This window comes from Hordeum vulgare, chromosome 5H (assembly GCF_904849725.1).
Source record: "Hordeum vulgare subsp. vulgare chromosome 5H, MorexV3_pseudomolecules_assembly, whole genome shotgun sequence".
Lineage (NCBI taxonomy): Eukaryota > Viridiplantae > Streptophyta > Magnoliopsida > Poales > Poaceae > Hordeum > Hordeum vulgare.
In genome coordinates, this window is record NC_058522.1 from 389542088 (window position 1) to 389564265 (window position 22178).

Consider the following 22178-nt stretch of genomic DNA (forward strand, 5'->3'; position numbering starts at 1 on the left):
ACAACTTAGAGATCATAGTTGCTTATGACATGCTTACTTAGCTAGGAGCTTATAATGGTTTGTCTTGGATGCCTACATGAATGTTGAGATGACTATGATGTAGTATGATAGGATGGTACCCTCCTTTGAATGATTCATGTGGCTTTACTTGGCGCATGTTTACGCATGTAGTTGAAACAAAATCAACATAGCCTCTATGATGTTCATGTTCATGGTGATTTATGTCCTACTCATGCCTGCACTCAATGTTAGTTACTCTCAATGCATTTTGATGACTGTTGTCGCTCTCTAGTTGGTCGCTTTCCAGTCTTTTGCTAGCCTTCACTTGTACTAAGCGAGAATACTGCTTGGGCATCCACTTCCATAAACCCAAAGTTGTGCCATATGAGTCCACCATACCTACCTATGTGCGGTATCTACCTGCCGTTCCAAGTAAATTTGCATGTGACACCCTCTAAATATTCAAGAAATAATCTGTTTTGCATGCACGAACCGCTCATGTAGTGACATGGGGCTATTGGTATCTTCCATGCTAGGCGTGTTATCCTTGATATGTGTTTATTCACTATTATTCACGAGAAAGGGGCCGGTAATTGGAATTCCCAGTTCCATACTCAAATCGAAAATATAATTGCGAACAAAAATCCCCCAGGATTGATGTTGGTATGGACGGTACCCGAGGATTCGGCTAGTCGTGGAGTGTGATTGATTGGTGGTGAGGGAGTCAAAACTTTACTTTTCTGTTTGGGAACCGCCTATAGCATGTGTAGCGTGGAAGATGTTGAGAACTCTTAGTCATTGCATTGACAATGAAAGCATGCCACCCAAAATTATTATCTCTGTTTTCAAAGCTTGAGCTCTGGCACCTCTGCAAATCAATGCTTCCCTCTGCGAATGGCCTGTCTATTTATGTTCCTGTTGAGTCATCCTCCTCTTACAAAAGCACCAATTAGAGAGCACCTCTGTCATTCTTATGCTTTGCTTTTAACTGTGTTGAGTATGACTGTGACTGGATCTTCTTTGCCTTGAATTACAATGTATAGTCGGCCCTTGGTCTTTGAAGGTGCTCTGCATTTATGTTTTGCGGTCTCAGAAAGAGCTAGTGAGATACCATCTATTCGTACTGCTTCATGTTGTTTTGATTGAAGTGTTGACGTTTGAGACTTATTATTATTTGCTCGCTAGTTGATTATGCCATTGATATGAGTTTACCGTGAGACCTAGATGTCATTTGCTTATATGGTTTGCTTGTGATCTTGCTGAAACTCTCGATATGAGTTAGACATAGTTGCAACATAGAGTTCGTCAAAGTTTTTCTTTTGTCTCTTTCAGTTTGTCAACTGGATTGCTTGAGGACAAGCAAGGCTTTAAGCTTGGGGGAGTTGATACGTCTCCGTCGTATCTACTTTTCTGAACTCTTTTGCCCTTGTTTTGGACTCTAATTTGCATGATTTGAATGGAACTAACCCGGACTGACGTTGTTTTCAGCAGAATTGCCATTGTGTTGTTTTTGTGCAGAAATAAAAGTTCTCGGAATCTCCTGAAAATTTACGGAGATTTTTCCGGAATAAAATAAAAATACCTGCGCAAAGATCCACCGGAGGGAGCGTGCTAGTGGGCCACAAGCCCACAGGCCGCGGCCACCCCCCTAGGCCGCGCCGTGAGGGCTTGTGGGGCCCACGTGGCACCACCGCCCCCAAACTCATCTCTATATCTTCCGCCTCGCCCAAAAAAAATCAGAGAGAAGGTTTCATCGCGTTTTACGATACGGAGGCGCCGCCACCCCCTGTTCTTCATCTGGAGAGCAGATCTGGAGTCCGCTCGGGGCTCCGGAGAGGGGAAATCGTCGCCATCGTCATCATCAACCTTCCTCCATCGACAATTCCATGATGCTCTTCATCGTCCGTGAGTAATCTCATCGTAGGCTTGCTGGACGGTGATGAGTTGGATGAGATCTATCATGTAATCGAGTTAATTTTTGACGGGGATTCATCCCTAGTATCCACCATGTTCTAGATTGATGTTGCTACTACTTGGCTATGCTTAATGCTTGTCACTAGGGCCCGAGTGCCATGATTTCAAATCTGAACCTATTATGTTGTCGCCAATATATGTGTGTTTTAGATCCTATCTTGCAAGTTGTAGTCACCTACTATGTGTTATGACCCGGCAACCCTGGAGTGACAATAGCCGAAACCACTCCCGGAGATGACCATAGTATGAGGAGTTCATGTATTCACCGCGTGTTAATGCGTTGGTCCGGTTCTTTATTAAAAGGAGAACCTTAATATCCTGTAGTTTCCATTAGGACCCCGCTGCCACGGGAGGGATGGACAATATATGTCATGCAAGTTCTTTTCCCTAAGCACGTATGACTACATACGGAATACATGCCTACATTAGATTGACGAACGGGAGCTAGTTACATATCTCTCCGTGTTATAGCTGTTACATGATGAATCACATCTGTCATACTCATCCATCACCGATCCACTGCCTACGAGTCTTTTATTACCGGTCCTTGCTACGTTACTTTGTCTAGGCTTGTCCCTTGCTACAAAAGGGATTGGGCCACTTTGCTTCTACTGTTGCTACTGCTGTTACTCTGCTGCTATTGCTAATGCTGTTCCTTGCTACTTCGTTGTTACTTGTTGCAAGATCCTTTTCCGACACTGTTGTCGGGGAAGAATAGGTACTCACCCACGTGCAACCTACTAGCGCCATTGATACAATAGTTAGGAATAGTCTGCCGTCAACAGATCGTTTCTGGCACCGTTGCTATCATACTACTTTGCAACTGATACTTTGCTTGCAGACACTAATCTTTCAGGTGTGGTTGAATCTGACAAACTCAGCTGCTAATACTTGAGAATATTCTTTCGCTTCCCTTTTGGTGAACCAACAAATTTGAGTTGAATACTCTACCCTCGAAAACTGTTGCGATCCCCTATACTTGTGGGTTATCAGGGGGACATATCCAGGAGCACCGCGACGCGCGTCTACGCATGGCGCATAACTTTTAGACATGCATGAGGACCCCGACGCGACTTTCGGTGGCATAGCTACCCGACCGGACTAACCCTAGCCCCGTTGACACGGAGATCTAGGCCTTTGAGTTTCGCCGGACGGGCTTTGACCAGTGGACTCATCCACCTGGTTATGATAGGTCAGCCCATAGGATCATCCGTGAACATGGTCTGGGCCCAGCCCACCACAAGATTTCCTCCAGCTTGACCCGACGCACACGTTTCCCCCCTTAAAGTGACGGCGGCAGTGCCGTCCATGAAGGGGGGACACACCCCGGAGCGTCGCGACGGGCGTGTGCGCATGTCACATCACTTTCATACATGCATGAGGACCCGACGCGATGTTTCGATGGCATAGCTACCCCCGAAAGCCACCCGATGGGACTAACCCTAGCCCCGTTGACCCGGAGATCTAGGCCTTTGACCTGCGTCGGACGGGCTTTGACCAGTGGACTTTTCCACATGGTTTTGATAGGTCAGCCCATAGGAACATTTAAGAACATGATATGAGTCCAACCCATCACTAGGTTCCCTCGATGTTGACCCAACGCGGACGTTTCCCCCACAAAGAGACGGCGACAGTGCCATCCGTGAAGGGGGACACACCCCGGAGCACCGCAACGGGCGTCTACGCATGGCGCATCACTTTTGGACATGCATGAGGACCCGATGCGATTTTCGGTGGCATAACTACCCCCAGAAGCCACCCGACCGGACTAACCCTAGACCCGTTGACACGGAGATCTAGGCCTTTGACTTTCGCCGGACGGGCTTTGACCAGTGGACTCGTCCACCTAGTTACGGTAGGTTAGTGCATAGGATCATCCTTGAACATGGTTTGGGCCCAACCCACCACTAGATTTCCTCCGGCTTGACCAGACGCGCACGTTTCCCCCCCCCCCCCCCTCAAAGTGACATGCGTCTACGCATGTCACATCACTTTCACACATGCCTGAGGACCCGAAGTGATGTTTCGGTGGCATAGCTACCCCCAAAACCCACCCGATCGGACTAACCCTAGCCCCGTTGACCCAGAGATCTAGGCCTTGGACTTGCGTCGGACGGGCTTTGCGAATGGACTTTTCCACCTGGTTTCGATAGCTCAGCTCATAGGAACATTTAAGAACATGGTCTGAGTCCAACCCATCACTAAGTTCCCTCCATGTCGACCCGACGCGGACGTTTCACCCCACAAAGAGACGGCGACAGTGCCATCCGTGAAGGGGGAACACACCTCCGAGCACCAAGACGGGCGCCTACACATGGCGCATCACTTTTAGACCTGCATGAGGACCCCGTCGCGATTTTCGGTGGCATAGCTACCCCCCGAAAGCCACCCGACCAGATTAACCCTAGCCCCATTGACACGGAGATCTAGACCTTTGACTTTCGCCGAACGGGCTTTGACCATTGGACTCGTCCAGCTAGTTACGATAGGTTAGCCGGTAGGATCATCCGCGAACACGGTCTGGGCCCAACCCACCACTATATTTCCTTTGGCTTGACCCGACGCGCACGTTTCCTCCCTCAAAGTGAAGGCGACGATGTCGTCCATCAAGGGGGGACACACCCCGAAGCGTCGCGACGGGCGTCTACGCACGTCACATCACTTACACACATGCATGAGGACTCGATGCGATGTTTCGGTGGCATAGCTACCCCCAAAAGCCACCCGATCGGACTAACCCTAGCCCCGTTGACCCGAAGATCTAGGCCTTTGACTTGCGTCAAACGGGCTTTGACTAGTGGACTTTTCCACCTAGTTTCTATAGGTGAGCACATAGGAACATTTAAGAACATGGTCTGAGTCCTACCCACCACTAGGTTCCCTCCATGTCGACCCGACGCAAACATTTCCCCTCTCAAAGAGACGGTGGCAGTGCCATCCGTGAAGGGGACACATCCCGGAGCACCGCGATGGGCGTCTACGCATGGCGCATCACTTTTAGACATGCATGAGGACCTATGGTTCTGAAGTAGCTATCAATATGCTATTAGGAGATGACTCCATCCGTCTTTTACTTGCCGTGACCGGGCTTTGACCAGTGGACCTCTCCACCCAGTTGTGGTAGGTCAGCCCATAGGAACAGTTGGGAGCAACGTACGGGGCAAACCCACAGCAAGAATCCCTCTGTGTAGACCAGACGCGACTGTTCCCCCCCTCCAGGTGCCGGCGTCGGCGTCGTCCGTGAGGGGGCCACACCCTAGAGACGTGTACCGCCTCTTCGGACATGCCACCACACCGTACGACATGTATGAGGGGCCTGTGCAACGCTTTGGTGCCTTTGCTACCCCCGGGCCCCCGTCCCGCCTAACTATGTAGGAGTTGAACACCAAATCTATCCCTTTGACTTTCCATGGACGGGCTTTGACCAGTGGACCTCTCCACCCGTCTGTGGTAGGTAAGCCCATAGGAACGCTTGGGAGCATCGTCCGGGACAAACCCACAACAAGAACCCCTCCGTGTAGATCCGACGTGGACGTTTCCCCCCTCCAGGTGTCGGCGGCGGCGCCGTCTGTGAGGAGGGGCACACCCCAGAGACGTGTGCCGCCTCTTCGGACATGCCACCGCGTCGTACGACATGTATGAGGGTCCGGTGCAACGCTCCGGTGCCATTACTACCCCCAGGGCCCCTATCCCACCTAACCCTGTAGAAGTTGAACACGAGATCTAGCCTTTGACTTTGCTTGAGGGGGGCAGACCTCGGACGTGAGGGGGCACACTCCGGAGACGCGTGTCGGGCGTTTGTAACCACCACAACACTTCTGTAGGCATAGATGTTTTTGATTTTAATAAAATATAAGGACCTATATTCAAAAGAACATGACAACACATTATTAACGTACTCCAAAAAAGTACAAACTACATATATATTCATAATCAATGGAAAAAAATTCACCAAATGGATAAATAATGTATTTATGTTTATATTTAACACATGCTACATGTAAGTTAATCAAATAATAATACATAAAAAAATAAAAAAATATATATGAGCATAATATATATATAACTATGCCGACGACACACATGTCGACATAGTTGCGGCAAGGGTAGGTGGTCAGCGCACCGCGGACCGATGACGTGGCCGGTATGCCGACGGCAGCCGTTGGCATATATGTTGGTCGGTGCGCCCCGGATCGGCGATGTGGCATGAGTATCTATGCCGACGGCCATCCGCCCAGCCGTTGGCATAGATTCGACGGCATTAGCACCCCATCGCAAGGGGGGTTCGCCAGGGCCACAGCTATGTCGACGGCCCGTTTATGCCGACGGCCACTGTCGGCATACTCGTATCTAGGCTGACGGCCTTTCTGCGCCGACGGGGGCCATAGGCATATCGGCGGATAGCCCGACGACCTGGCTACGGTTGTCGGCGTAGCTCCGAATAGGCCGACGGGGGCCGTCGGCATTCTTTTGGCTGTCGGCAACGTCCGTTATTCTCGTAGTGATATCGATGGCGCCGGCGAGCTCCCCGGCAACCACCGGAGCTGATGACCTACGGTGGGGGTGCGGGATCATTCTAGGATTCCATTACTGGCCTCACTTCACGGCGAGGTGTATGGGAGCGAGATAACCGAGCCCATGCTCTGGATCGGGTCGAGCGGTGTCAGCGATGCAAACAGAGGCGACGCGCATGGCTGCGAGCGGGAGAAGCGAGGCAAACATGTGTGGGTGTGGGTAGGGAGGGAAACACAAGCAATATGTGTGTGCGCAGGGAGCACAAGGGCCGATCGTAGGGGCCCAAGGCAGGAGCTTGAGCTCCTTTTCATGGTCGTTAATGGAGCACAGGGCCTTGGGCGCGATAGAAACGACGACTACGATGACAAATCGAACTATAGAGGGACGACAGGGAATGACTGCTCACCTAAGATACCTTAGGACTTGGATATGGGGTTGGGGAAGCAAAGGAGAGGGTGGAGGATCTCACTAAGGCGATGATGTTGCTGCTGTGCGGACCTCCTATTGGGCGACGGAGACGATGACAGGGTAGACGACAACGTGGAGGCGATCCCCTCCTCCTATCTCAGGGAATGGGTCGAGGAAGGAGATGGGATGCAACGCGGCATCTCGGAGAAGCGAAGGAAGCCAACTGGAGGCGAGGACGAATATGACGAGGGCGGCGCTACTCCTGCTCTCTCTGAATCTCTCTCGTCTCTCTCTTCGAGCTCTTTTTCACGAAGAAGGAGCACGTGAGGGAAGGAAATGGAGGCGGCGGCACGAGGAAAGGAGAGGGGAAACCCTAGGGAGACATGCTAGCTTTATAGGAGGTAAGGAGGGACGATGCCTCGACGTCCCTGAGCTCACGGCGCGACTCGTTCCTCCTCTGTCTCTGCAGGAGGAAGAGGGAAGCGAACGAAGCACGGGGGCACACTTAAAAATTTGGAACTAGCTGAAAATTTGGAGGAGGGCTTTACGGCAATATTTAGGGATTTTATGAAGATGGTGAACATTAAATATGGCAGGGAGGCACACTTAAAAAATAATAATTGAAATAGATGAGAGAAGAGAAGGGGTTTTAGTTGATTGCAATGTTTCTAACTAGTCAAACAAAACCACACCACAAGATGCAAAGCACATCACCACAACATCTCACACTCAACAAAACATGATGCAACAAAATGGAATGGATGCCATGATGCACAAGTGAATGACATGAATCGCAACTTTATTAACTCAAACCACATGATGGCAAGACATACAAGGTTGGATCATGGAAATGGATACAAGATTTGGAAAGATTGCTCTTGGGCTGTAACACCAGAGCCCGAAGGATGGTGTCTAGACAGGCTCAGGCCACTCACCACTACAAGGAGGGCACCCTGATGTGAAGGCCTCGCCTTATTCCAAGCCCATCATTATTGATATCTCTGACAACGAGGAATAGCTTGTTTTTAGCTTAATTACCAATGACGCGTGTTCAACTACCTAGCCTCTTAAGCATGTTTGGTTTGCCTGTTGCATGTGCTGCTCCTACCTTTCCTTAAGAAATACTAGTGAAATATGCAATGGAATGCTACTATGCAATCTGACCTTCTAGTATGTAGTAGTGTGCAATGTGATGCTTAGCTGACTATTTGGTTCATTTGTTTTTGTGATCATCTGCAATGAGATGGTCGATTGTTGTTGGTAGAATTTTGTATTGTTATGCATGTGAGAAGTAAACTGAAATTGGATATACTAAATACATGTGAAACATAAAATTGCTATATTTCATAGTTCTTAGCACGCTTGGCGTTTCCATGTGGCTTGAATTAATATGTTGGATTTGCGATGCGTTTATTTTTCATTAACATATTTTACTGATAGCATGCCAAATATCACTTATAACCTGATCAATATATATCTTATATACGTTACATGGGGCAACAATGGGATACACTAAAGTTTACCATTAAGGTTTGCACATTCATGATACTTTGGATAATAGCATATTATTGTGCAATTGCAGGAACCATTCTAATATTTAGGTTTCTAATAATTTGGTCTTGCACATCTAGGTCCTGCTGTAAGAGGTTTATGTTGGAATTATGCCCTAGAGGCAATAATAAATATAGTTATTATTATAATTCCTGTATCAAGATAATCGTTTATTGTCCATGCTATAATTGTATTGAATGAAGACTCATTTACATGTGTGGATACATAGACAAAACACCGTCCCTAGCAAGCCTCTAGTTGGCTAGCCAGTTGATCAAAGATAGTCAGTGTCTTCTGATTATGAACAAGGTGTTGTTGCTTGATAACTGGATCACGTCATTAGGAGAATCACGTGATGGACTAGACCCAAACTAATAGACGTAGCATGTTGATCGTGTCATTTTGTTGCTACTGTTTTCTGCGTGTCAAGTATTTATTCCTATGACCATGAGATCATATAACTCACTGACACCGGAGGAATACTTTGTGTGTATCAAACGTCGCAACGTAACTGGGTGACTATAAAGATGCTCTACAGGTATCTCCGAAGGTGTTAGTTGAGTTAGTATGGATCAAGACTGGGATTTGTCACTCCGTGTGACGGAGAGGTATCTCGGGGCCCACTCGGTAATACAACATCACACATAAGCCTTGCAAGCAATGTGACTTAGTGTAAGTTGCGGGATCTTGTATTACGGAACGAGTAAAGAGACTTGCCGGTAAACGAGATTGAAATAGGTATGCGGATACTGACGATCGAATCTCGGGCAAGTAACATACCGAAGGACAAAGGGAATGACATACGGGATTATATGAATCCTTGGCACTGAGGTTCAAAACGATGAGATCTTCGTAGAATATGTAGGATCCAATATGGGCATCCAGGTCCCGCTATTGGATATTGACCGAGGAGTCTCTCGGGTCATGTCTACATAGTTCTCGAACCCGCAGGGTCTGCACACTTAAGGTTCGACGTTGTTTTATGCGTATTAGAGTTATATGGTTGGTTACCGAATGTTGTTCGGAGTCCCGGATGAGATCACGGACGTCACGAGGGTTTCCGGAATGGTCCGGAAACGAAGATTGATATATAGGATGACCTCATTTGATTACCGGAAGGTTTTCAGAGTTACCGGGAATGTACCGGGAATGACGAATGGGTTCCGGGAGTTCACCGGGGGGGGGGGAAACCCACCCCGGGGAAGCCCATAGGCCTTGAGGGTGGCGCACCAGCCCTTAGTGGGCTGGTGGGACAGCCCAAAAGGGCTCTATGCGCCAAGGAGAAAAAATCAAGAGAGAAAAGAAAAAAAAAGGGAGGAGGTGGGAAGGAAGGGGGACTCCCTCCCACCAAACCAAGTCCAACTCGGTTTGGGGGGGGAGTCCTCCCCCCTTGGACTCGGCCGACCCCGTTGGGGCTCCTTGAGCCCCAAGGCAAGGTCCCCTCCCTCCCACCTATATATACGGAGGTTTTAGGGCTGATTTGAGACGACTTTCCCACGGCAGCCCGACCACATACCTCCACGGTTTTTCCTCTAGATCGCGTTTCTGCGGAGCTCGGGCGGAGCCCTGCTGAGACAAGGTCATCACCAACCTCCGGAGCGCCGTCACGCTGCCGGAGAACTCTTCTACCTCTCCGTCTCTCTTGCTGGATCAAGAAGGCCGAGATCATCGTCGAGCTGTACGTGTGCTGAACGCGGAGGTGCCGTCCGTTCGGTACTAGATCGTGGGACTGATCGCGGGATTGTTCGCGGGGCGGATCGAGGGACGTGAGGACGTTCCACTACATCAACCGCGTTCACTAACGCTTCTGCTGTACGATCTACAAGGGTACGTAGATCACTCATCCCCTCTCGTAGATGGACATCACCATGATAGGTCTTCGTGCGCGTAGGAAAATTTTTGTTTCCCTTGCGACGTTCCCCAACAGTTTAGACCCACTGTTCGACCCATTTTGCATTTAGGGGAAATGATGTGTTCATGAATATCAGTCAAGTCGAAAAACCTAGAACGATTGTTAATATAAAAAAACTAGCAATGAAAATCAACAAGATGTTTGTGTGCACAATGAAGAAGACATCGGTCAACTATAGGATGGTACTAATCTCTTTTACCTTGTCTTTTTTCCCTTTGCGACATGTCAACTTCTCAGAATGAAATTTATGCATATCTTTGTTTCGAGTCCTTTCCAAAGCAGTTCATTGATGAGTATGTCTCAAACCACCTGTATGTCCAAGAGACGAGGAAGGTATTCATACAACACCCATGGTATATAATCCTGAAGTCTTCCTCAAGAGGATGAAGGATGTGCGGGCAACCATCCAAACGCACTGTCCTAAAGTTGCAAGGACCTTCGACATCAGTGAAGGCTCAATATTTACCTTCCCTTTCAACATTTTCTAGACGAGTTTCACCTGTTTATTTACCGTATATGATGCTACTAAGAAATTTTAGTTGTTGCACGTGAAACTTGGCACTGTCGTGTAATTGGGTACATAGCTAGGTAATATATGTCTATATGATGTTGTATCATGGTTGCGTAATACGAAATGAAATATATTGTGTGCTTGATATGAAGTGTCAATTTGATTACTAAATGGATTATAAATAATAGAACAATTAGGTTGATTATTGGGCTTTCTTATTGCAAACAGTTTGTCATACAACACCGTGAGCGATGACCTCAACACACCCACACAATTTTTGGAAAGTTAGCGTGTTGGCTCAGTGAACAATCACACATGACTTTCGGCCGACAACTGTGTGTTAGGCCACCCTTTCTCAAATGTTTTCACATAAAAAATGTGTGTGATGTACAATCCTATGCCAAACAGTTTCTTCTAGGCACCGTGCGTGATGGCCACCCCTAACATAGACGAAGGTATGCAGAAAATCGTGTGTGATGTGCAATACGAACGGAGACGTTTCTTTAAGATTCCCTGCGTGGAATGTTAAGCACATCTCACACGACTTCCCCAATATGTTTGTTTGTGATGGCCCTTCCAATCGCACAAGCTATATTTTCCCCCATCGTGTGTGACTGGGCGCATTCATCGCCGGTGATTTATGTGTGTTGTGTGGGATAGGTTCCCCTACCGTCCACACACGCAAGGTGTCGGTTTAAAACTGCGTCACGGAAAGGGGTAAAACCGTTTGTATAGCAGCCGTCTGCACTAGTGCCTCATCTCCTGGCGCCTCCCTCGCATCGTCGAGACTACCAACGTCGCCATCTTGCTCTTCCGTGTGCTCCGTGCCCTACAGATGTTGCGTGAGAGTGAGGAGTTGCATGGGGGAGAGAGAGGTGTCAATTTGTAGGCCTTTTTTGCCATGTCAGCATGAGGCATTCAAAACCAGGGCGATTCAACACCAATTGGTCAAAACCGAAAGGAGGGTGGAACTTGTCCAATTTGTATAGTTGGGGTTGCAAGTTGTCCGATGTAGTGGTTGAGGGACAAAAACATACTTTACCTTTAAATAACTTTCACGTGTTTCAAAGAAATACACATGACATTTTTAAACATTTATATAATGTAACATATAATTAAAAAATATTAGTACCATTACAAGTTTACGCTACACAAAACATCAAGTTTCAAAAAAAAAGTTCATGATATGTTTAAAACTTTTATACGATGTAAAAATATATTCGTGTAGTTTTGAAAAGTTTTATACCATTCAATTTTTAATGTGTATTTGATTTTTTAACACTTTTTCAAAACACACATTTGAAAAAGAATATGAATAATGTGTTTTGCAAACGTTCAATGTAGATAAAAAATGTTTCAGATGTACATGGAAGATGCACAAGGGTCTGTTAAAAAAAGAAGACATGTATTAACCGTTCAAAAAAAAAAGACATGTATTAAGAAAAAAAATGGAAGACATTACAGATTTAGCCCACTTAGCCCTATCTGGCCCAGCAACCCACCGGGGAAGGCGTTAGGGTAGGAATCGCACCGGATCTCCCTCTAAAGTCTTCCTTGTGCCGCCAACAACGCCTCCTCCCCAAATACCCCCAATTTGTTGCCAAACAACATATCGATCTTGCTGCGTGGTTGAGTGCCGATACTCTCCTTTCCAGAAATTTCCGGGTTCAGTTGATTCCCATCCCCCCTCCTCAGGTACTCCGTGAATCTCTGATGATATTTCTCTGTGTTTGTACATGGTTCTTTGATATTACGAGAGAAGAAACTACAATCATTACCAACATTCAACAAGTCCCTTGTTCTTTCTTTTGATTATCAGGAAGCCCGCCCACCATGTGTAGCCGGTTTGTGAATCTGTTGGCTAGGAGCTACGGCGGCCCCAGCTACTTCAGCCTTCACTGTATGAATCCGGAAAACTTATTTCGCCCAACCCGGTCAGCGGTTCGAGCAGTTCAACCGTTAGCGGACGCTCCGCTGCCTCCCCCATCTCTGTCATTCGGCTGGCCATCCAACAATGGGGAACTGGCGTGGATGAATTTCATGGCTTTCGGCCTCAACCGGGACAATCTTCTCGCCGTGGACCAAATCGGTAGGACCATCTTGTACAACCATGACTCTCGTTTGCTCCGCACAGGAATGCCCAAGATGTGCAGGCCCATTATCGACCCCATCTCCATTGCCGTGGGCGACAGCCTATACGTCATGAGCCGCAACCCTGGCCCGCGGCCGGATCAGCACTGCTTCCAGGCTCTCATCGACAGCCGCCCGCTTTCTAGTGCTAGCAACACCAAAAACTGGTGCTGGTATTCCCTCCAGCCACCGCCTCTCTTTGCCGATGGGGTGGAAGTGGAATCCAGCGGCTGCGACGTCTTAATGCCCTTTAAAATCAGCGCCTACACTGTGGTTGGCGATTCACAGATCTGGATATCTACATTTGCCGCTGGCACATACTTGTATGACACCGTGAGTGACGCATGGAGCAAAGTAGGCAACTGGGCATTGCCCTTCAGAGGTCGTGCTGAGTACATCCCTGAGCACAACCTCTGGTTTGGCTTCACACCCAACGATTTGCAGCTCTGCACAGCAGACCTCACTACCTCATGTGAATTGTGGCCGCCCATGCTGCAGAATGTGTGGACAGATGTGAACAGGCCAGAAGATTGGAGACTGAGAGATGCCAGCATTGTGCCGCTAGGATCCGGTAAAGTCTGCATTGCCAGGTTCTTTCTTACTAGGCCAGAGGAGAGCATTGAGGATATGTCTGGCCATGCCCTTGAGGAAAGAAAGAATCTTGCTGTTCTTGAGGGCGTCGAAGTGTTAAAGCATGGGGAGGCTCGGCTCCGGATGGTTAAGCACAAGTCGGAGCGTTATGTCTTTGGCCGTGACCTTGCCATACCGCTGTGATAATTTGTACTTCCATCTATGGCAAGTGAGTTCTCTTAGATCAAAGACCAGTGGCTCGCCTGTATATTGTCCTGCTTTCTATCTGTCAGTTGTTGTTTCCGTACCCTACAGTTGTTGGTGCTTGTGCTTTTGTTATGCAGTTTGTCGACTTGTTTTTACTGGCTCCAACTACGCTTGTGCCCTTACCCTTCGCCTCCAGCCGGTGAATTATTCTTGTGGGACAAAAATAAAATGTTTTCTTTAGATTGATTGTTTTGTGTTTTTTTTAGATTTCTCTTGAGTGTCTAAAATTTTAACCATATGCATTGTGCTCAATAAGCCATTGTTGGACAGACCTGGATAACCGTGCATGTAGTTTTCTTAGAAGCAGCACCATTGAAGCCGATCAATAGAAGGATGGTATATCGGTGATTCAGTTTTGCATGACTCTGCCCCAGGAAGTTGTAGTTTCTTAGCATTGAAGTTGATCAATAGAAGTATGGAATATAAATGGTTCAGTTTTGCATGATTTCCCCAGGAAGTTGTAGTTTCTTACCATTGAAGTTGATCAATAGAAGTATGGAATATAAATCGTTCAGTTTTGCATGACTCTACCCCAGGAAGTTGAAATACAGCATTTAAGCAGCCGTTGTGCTAATATGGATCAAACATGCACAGCATTAAGCAGCCGTTGTGCTCATTGCTCCAGAAGAGGCAAATCTTATGTGGAGGAGTAATGGATCTCGTAACTATGTTTCAAACTTTTCTTTATCAATGAGATGAAGCTTTGCCTCCATTTCGTTTTGTTTTTTGCTCCAGAAGTTGCAATCAAAGATCAAACATACTACATCCCATTTGCACCCAGGCTTGACACCAAGCAGAAGGTACCATACGCAAGTCATTGCTAGCTCACATTTGTGCTTAGTTGAGCATGCACTGAACGAACACAATATTTCACAGTGCTTGAAACTTTAACTTCGATCTTGTTCCAGAAATCTGATACAGTTTCGCCAATAGTCTTTGGTGACTCGGTATTTTGTAGTTACGAAGAATATATACTGTGAAGGAATACAGGGGCATTTTAATATAGAAGCCCATACAATTTCAAACCATATGCTGTGAAAAGAATGAATTTTTTGATTAGGTATCATGCCTTAGAGGCTGTGTGTTCTACAGTCAGTGGGATCCCTTTGGCCAGGTTTGAGTTGTGTATTGCTTTTGGTATTCCTGCCCTCATTTTCTTTGTGACCCGGATGACTTGTGTGGTAAGACTTCTAGCAGCTAATGTTAATTCACTATATGTTCTTTAGTTTCCTCTCTGGAAATTCTGTTTTTATTTCATGTTAATAAGTTTGTGGCAGCTTATAATCACATTCTTTATCACCAACGATACCTGGGATGTTGGACTGTCAGCAGAACTTTGGCAGGAACGGCGACTAAAATGTTCAATGCATTCAGCAACCACTTGGGGGCTAAAAAAACTGAAGAGGCTTTTGTGTTGCCCCTTTTAACTTTTGGGTCTATCTCAGGGTTGAAGATTAGTAACTTATAATATGCTGAAAAACTATCTATTGCCCCTTTTGCATTAGTAAGAAATTGGATGACAGTCAGACTAGCAAACATACATGTGTGTTGTAACGGGAAAATAATTAACGTCTTCACTAAAATATTTTGTTTTTTGTTTTAGGAATTTGATCGATGCATATGAGAATTATCGTACAGTAGGAGTTTCTAGTTTCCTACATTCTCGAGCTCGAAAACATAAGGCACACTTTGGATGCCGATAAAAGTTAGAGGTGGCATCATTCTTGCTGACGCGGAGCACAAATGAATTTTATGTTTGTCAACAATGTTGCTCTAAAATTGAGATGAATAGACGTATGCATTTTCAGAAGAAATAAGGAGTGTGACATGTGTATTTTAAGTCATGTATGGACGATCAGCATGAATAAACAAACTTTGACTGCGGCATTACAACTGCAAGGACACATAATTGGGTTGTTTACCCGCGGCTTAAAAGTCTGCTGCCTCATTTTCCCATTAGGCCTTGTTTGGTTAATCCCACCTAGGAGATTGGAGAGGAATGGAGGGGATTGAGGTGAAATTTGACTTGTAGGGGATTTAATCCCTCCCAATCCCTTCAAAACCCCTCCAATTTTGAAGAAACCGAACAAGGCCTTAGGGTATTGCATCTTTGTAATCATCAGTGGTAGATGTTTACTATGCAATTTTATTATTGTAGGCTTTGTTGGGCTTCCATTCACATAGTTTTGTAGGACAATAATAAATATTTTTTAAGTGGATAACTTAAGGATTATGAATACGGGGGTTGCAAAATGAAGGTGTCTTTCTCAAACTGTTAAAAAAAATGAGACACAACCGATAGGAATCAAATCTCTGTTCTTTATTGATGATTGGCATGCTATTTATACAATGGGAATGGTCGTCTCACAGGGACGCGATGGTTTGTAGAGGCGTCATCTACTACCATTAAAAAAGCACGTGAGGACAGATTCAACTAAAAATATTAGCCGTTGATTGTATAATCTAATGACCTTAAACAAGAAACGCTAATCCTAGCTGCCCCGGTCACTAATAATCCCACCTACGAACCCCTAATTCCGTAACTCCCTCCCCACACACGCCGCACGCCTGCTCGACCCCCTGCCTCCTACTGCTCCTTCCTTCGGTGCCCACGTCGTCTTGCTGCCCTCCCGACGCTCTCGAGAGCCGTTCCAGGTGAGTCGGGCGACGACCTTGGGGGCAATTGGGTCAGCTAGCCGCCAGAGCCTCACGCCACTTCACCGCCCCTTCAGCGTCGTTGGAGCTCGCCGACTGGAGCGCAACTGCCGGGATCCCCAACCGACGTGCAAGGGGGCCAAGGTAATGTAGCTGGACGACACGTCCTTCCTGATCAAGCCGGCTGCGGCGGCGGCCGACATGCTGCGCGACCACCCGGGCTTCCAGCTGCTGGAGGCGGAGGAGGTCAGGCTACTGGGTGCGCGGGCGCGGCCTCTGGCGCCCGACGCGCCGCTTCGCCGGGGCCGGCTCTACTTCCTTTGCCTCCAGCGCCGCCCCGCCGCGGGGCCACCGCGCCGGGCATGGTCAGGCAACCAACCTCCGCATCGGTGCGCGGGAGCGGCTCGAGTCGCTCATGCTCGCCCGCCGCTCCACCTCCGACCTCTCCTCCTTCCAGGGCATCGCCTCCGCGTCCGTCCCCGCCTCCCAGCTCCCCGACGGCGCGGGCGACGGCACACCCGTGCTGTTCAGGATGCCGCTCCCCAAGGCGCAGGTGGAGAAGCTGATGGGGGAGAGCCGGGACGCGGCCGAGGCGGCGGCCAAGATCATGGAGTTGTGCGCGGCCGTGGGCGACGGCGGCTGCAGCGCCAAGGTGACGCCCGAGAGGCCGACCGTCAACCTGCGCAGCCCGCGGTTTGACGCCACGCCCGAGTGGGGCTCCGGCTTCAGGCTCCCCAAGTCGGATGGACGGAGATCGTCGAGGAGTGGATTCTGTGGTGCACCACGGTGCCGACGGCTTCTCTTCGCCGCCAAGCTCTGCTCCCCTCCCTCCGCGTCAGGATCAGGGTGCCCGCGGATCTTACCTTGTCACTGTTGGTTCCCGTCTTTCCCACCGCGTCCTGCATTGGTAGCTCTGTTGGATTGGCACGCCGGTGGAATTCGATCTTGGAGGTAAGCAAAAATATGGAGGTAGATTTAATCTCTTATATATGCACAGCATGATGGATAGCTAGATGAGTAGTAATCGGTATACTGGATTAAGTTGTTTATTCTGTGAGATGAAGATAAAACATTTCTTGGGGTTCTTTGGATACAAAGTTTTTGCCAATTCTGTTTCCTATAAATTCGTTTAAAGGTCTAGCCACCTGAAATTAGTTAGCTAACAAAACTACAGTTTTTTTAGGGGTAGAAATAAGGGAAACACAACGTGGAAATTATACAGATTTATGCAAGTTAATCTGACATAAAAGTGAGCACTATCGAATGGTGAGAAACGTATTGATATACCAATTAAAAAAACGAAAGCAAAGCTCGGTCTGCATCTTTTGGCAAATGAGCGGAGCATAACGCGGTATGGCGGTGTTGGCCAAAGCTTCCATTCCGAGGTCCTTGCCATTTTGCAGGTTAGCGATGCTTGTATTCAGGGTCTAACATGACTCATTCTCCAGTCACCACAATGCTCTTGTTTAATAGCTTAAGGGTTGATGTTTCTAATCATGTACCTGGCACTTTGGAATCACCGTCTACAATGAATTTGGAGGCCTGAAATTGATGTTTAAGAACGTGTTAGAATTTAAGGAAACCTACGTGCTAAATTTTATCACAGAGCTACAGAAAAAAAAGTAGATCAACAGATCATGTCCCTTCTGCATATCGAAGTATATATTGTCTTGAATGACTCATCCTTCAATAGTAGATATAGTAGAGATATGATGATCTCACTGATGGCAAACTCAGCTCGAATTTGGGTTTGTCATAAATTATTAGATACATAGTTCCTTATCCATGTATTTCTAACAAGAGATTCTATGGAACTGAAGTTTAAGTCATTTTCTATTTGCTATATGATATTAGATGCCTCAGGTTTTTACCATATTAAAAAGTGTATGCATTAGAAAGAAATATGACACCTTCGTATGTTTGGCACTCGAAAGCATCGTAGCCAGTTGGGTGGGCACATCGCCGTCGTCGTCAGAAGATGCAACACTGTAGTTGGCGGTGTTTGATGTTTCGCATATGAACAAACCAGATGATTGACGCTGCATACCGGTCGGGCTTGGTCTTTTTGTCCTCTTATCTTCAACAACTGATAAGATTAATGTAGGCTGAATTATGAAGGCTTAGCAAACACACTATGTCCACTCATTTCATTGACATATACATACCTCTTTTTTCTTTATCATATAAATGACCTCTCTCCTGTGACATATTTGAATCACATGCGCCCAGGATATTCACTCATGTGTGAACTTTTCTCTTTATTGTAAGGGAAAATATAAGCAACTCAATTCATCATATATTGTCACCATCTTGGTCCATGGAATTCGAGATCACTCTCATTACTTGTAGCGTTTTTCAGCGTCACACTTAATCCTCTAAGTGTATATAAATAATCAACGCAAATATATGAATTTTTTAATGGTAACGTGTGTGTCCTCTTATGGTCCAAAATTGTAAATGTTCATCTATTACTGAATTTGTATTTCATCATAAAGCAAGAGGTCTTTGTCTGTGGGTTCTATTTAGTGAAAGAAACCTTTGTCTGTGGTTTTTGTTTACTGACAGAGTATTGTTGTGTTTAAAATTCTTTGTCTGTTGGTTGTTAGTGGCACTCTCAATTATTTCTCCGTGGTGTTTAAAGTTACTTTCAGAATCTTGTATTACTTTCTGAGTGTATATGGAGTGGCACTCTGAATTCTTTGTCTGTGTTGTAAGTATGAGAGAGAGAGCCAGGCGTACCTGGGAAGAGGCACACATGAGGAGATGGTTGCCGGATGAGATACAGTTTGGAGTCCTCCGGCGATGGCAGATTTCAGAGTCACTAACAAAAAACAAGAATGAGAGAGAGAGAGAGAGAGCCAGGTGGAGCAGGCGAGGGAGGCAGCACCAGGCGGGGCAAGGTGGTGCTCTGGTAAGCTGTAGCTGTATGGAGGGTTTGGCGATTGGAAAGAACTGTCAATGTCCATACCAGGCGTGCGTGCATTAGTGGGTTTGTTTTAAACCGTTTTTTTGCCGTGTTGTGTATAGAGTGTATATACCATACAAGGTAGGGAGGTAGAGGGGCTTTTTATTGAACCGATTGTTTTTCTTATTGAACCGATTGGTTTTTGGAGGGTTGAATAAAAATCGATGCTGGATCGATGCTGCACCACCGACACCGGAGTACTGCATCGGTGCTCGGTCCGTTGGATGGTCCTTCGAATTTGATAACGATTATTTTCTTGATGCAGCTTGTTTAGGCATCAACATCTCTACTCCTATCTGGAATTGGAGGAAAGGCAGCTTGAAAAACTAAAGCACTAATGGGCCAACAAGTGGAAGTCCAATTCTGAAAGACGTAGTTTGTTCTATATAGATTGGACAATGCTTTTCTGCTGGAAGTATGTTGTTGAGTCTTAAATCAAGAGGAAGGTATCTAACTGGTCTTCCATCTCATTTTATTCTTAAGGAACCAGGAAGTTTTGTGAAGTACCTGCAGCGGCGATCAGCTAAGTCATTTGAGGTAACACACCAGGCCTGGATTAACATGCCAATTTTCTTGTGATTTGCCTACAGTCAGATGAATTTACCATCAATTTACATAGTGCACATAATATATAGACAAGTCAGGTTGACAAAGAAATTTAATCTAGCATAAGCATTGTCATTGTTATTACATACAAGGTACTTGAAATAAAGCCCATGAGACATGGTTTGAAGAGAAGAGTGAAGCTCTCTTTCTATAAATTTGGAGAAATCCATGGAATCTTTATTTTAGTTATGTCTCTTGGTATGCCAAAAATTCATGGAGTAGCTCACATATGTCATTATCGGTGTAAATTTAATTATCCATTCAAGTGCATCGATCTCTAATCTCTATAGGCTTACTGGATCATAACTTATTTGATATTCTGGTAATTGATTCGTTGATATGTGCAGAGCTGGCCGGAAGCTTGAGCTCTATCTTGTAATTATGTGGCATCATGTTTAAGGACGGCTTCAAGAGATGCTAAATAGATATTTCAGATTTTAATTCCTAACTTTAGATGCTAGAATAAACACTAAACACTAAACGATATTTCAGATCTTCCTCATTTTTATTTCTAACAAGACGTCCATTGCACATGCACGCATACTTGTCTTTAATAGAACAACAAACTGATTTTAGATGCTAGAATAAACACTAAATGCTACTTCCTCATGGCTATTATTTGTGGAAAGATGATCCCGAGGGAGGAGATCCGGACTATCGATGTGAAGCTAGGGTGGAAGAAGGGCGCGAAGAGCACCTTCCTAGAAGGAAGGATCTGATTTTTCCAGTGCAGTTATGTATTATAAAAAGTTATGAGATGTAATTTTTATATTAACACTATAGTCTATTGTAACATCCCAAAATTATAAATTTTGGAATGTTAATATAATTATTATTAGATTGTTTGTTGGTTGCCTGAGTGATTGAAACTTGTGTGAAATTTGGAACTTTTTGAAACTTTTGAATGAGAGGGAATAAAATGACTTTCCCCTTCTCCGGTGAATTCAAATTCAATCTTTTAAAAGCAACGAGAGAAGATGACATGACTTCTTCAACTATAAAGAATTTGAACGAAGATATTTGCATTTAAATTCTCTTGCATTTTTATTTGTTTTCTTCGTGCAAGAAATGTCGGGAAATACTTTCTATCAAACAGAAAAGAGAGGAGGAACATGACCCTCAAACCCACGGGCATTTTGAAAGTTGTTTGAACCCTAAAACTTAGAGGGTCATTTGAAAATTATTTGCAAAAGAAATTAAACCTTTTAGGCAATTTTGTGGAAATATTTTTTTCTGAAGTTTTTATTTTTGCCGTGGAAAAATGCCCATCATCTATATTTTATTTTTTTGATAATTTTAGTATATAGAAACTCTTTATTTCAAATTGATTTGATTTTCTTTTTATCGTTTTAGTTTCCTAGTTTTAAAAATAGGAAAGGAATTACTTTTAAATGGAAATAAGAGCTGGCCCATTAAGCACTTTCCTATTCTAGCCCAATAGGAGATCATCTTCTTCCTTTGTCTTTCTCACGTCACAGAGATTTTTCTTTCCATGGACATAGGAATCCCCACCTCCGGGATTCGCGAAGCTCTTTCCCTCCCAGCACCTCCCGTCTCCCCTATAAGAACCCCCACACCCTCCTCTATCCATTTTCCCCAAGAACCATACCTCTCCTTGCCTCTAGCCCGCAGCCCCCGCCTCGCCGGAGTTCATCTTCAACAGGAACTCGCCGGAGGTCCTGCTGCCTCCTCCCGTCGCCCCACGCCCCGCCGGCACCACCAACCTTCGGCCGGAGCCCTCCTCCCCCGGCTGGACCCCTCCGCTGCCTCGGCCGGCCACCGGAGCCACCTTCTCGTCGTCTTCTCCAACTCCGGCGACTAACTCCGGTGAGATTCACGAAATCACGTATTGCAGTTTTTTCAGAAAATTGCAATCTTAGAAAATTCATATCTATTAGTATATAACTCCGAATTAGGTGATTCTTTTTGCGTTGGATCACAAATTTTATGCAGTTTCTGTAGATATATAATTTGTCTATGTTTGGATTTATAAAAATTGAGTTAGATCAGATTTGAATTAAAGCTTATTTTGCTTATTCCGGGAGTTTAAAAATAGCTTTTAATTTGATTCTTTTTGCTGCTGCTTCCTTTTGATCATATCTTTCAGTAGTTTA

General features: G+C 45.9%; 1 protein-coding gene and 1 pseudogene across 1 annotated transcript; both read left to right on the forward strand.

Moving 5' to 3' along the window:
• Positions 1 to 12434: 12434 nt before the first annotated feature.
• Positions 12435 to 13933, forward strand: LOC123453157. Its single transcript, XM_045129929.1, has 2 exons — positions 12435 to 12566; positions 12691 to 13933. Exon 2 carries the CDS (start codon positions 12705 to 12707, stop codon positions 13773 to 13775), a length of 1071 nt encoding a protein of 356 aa, XP_044985864.1. The 5' UTR covers positions 12435 to 12566; positions 12691 to 12704; the 3' UTR covers positions 13776 to 13933.
• A 93-nt stretch (positions 13934 to 14026) lies between these two features.
• On the forward strand, positions 14027 to 20909 carry LOC123453158 (annotated as a pseudogene).
• The last annotated feature ends 1269 nt before the right edge of the window (positions 20910 to 22178 follow it).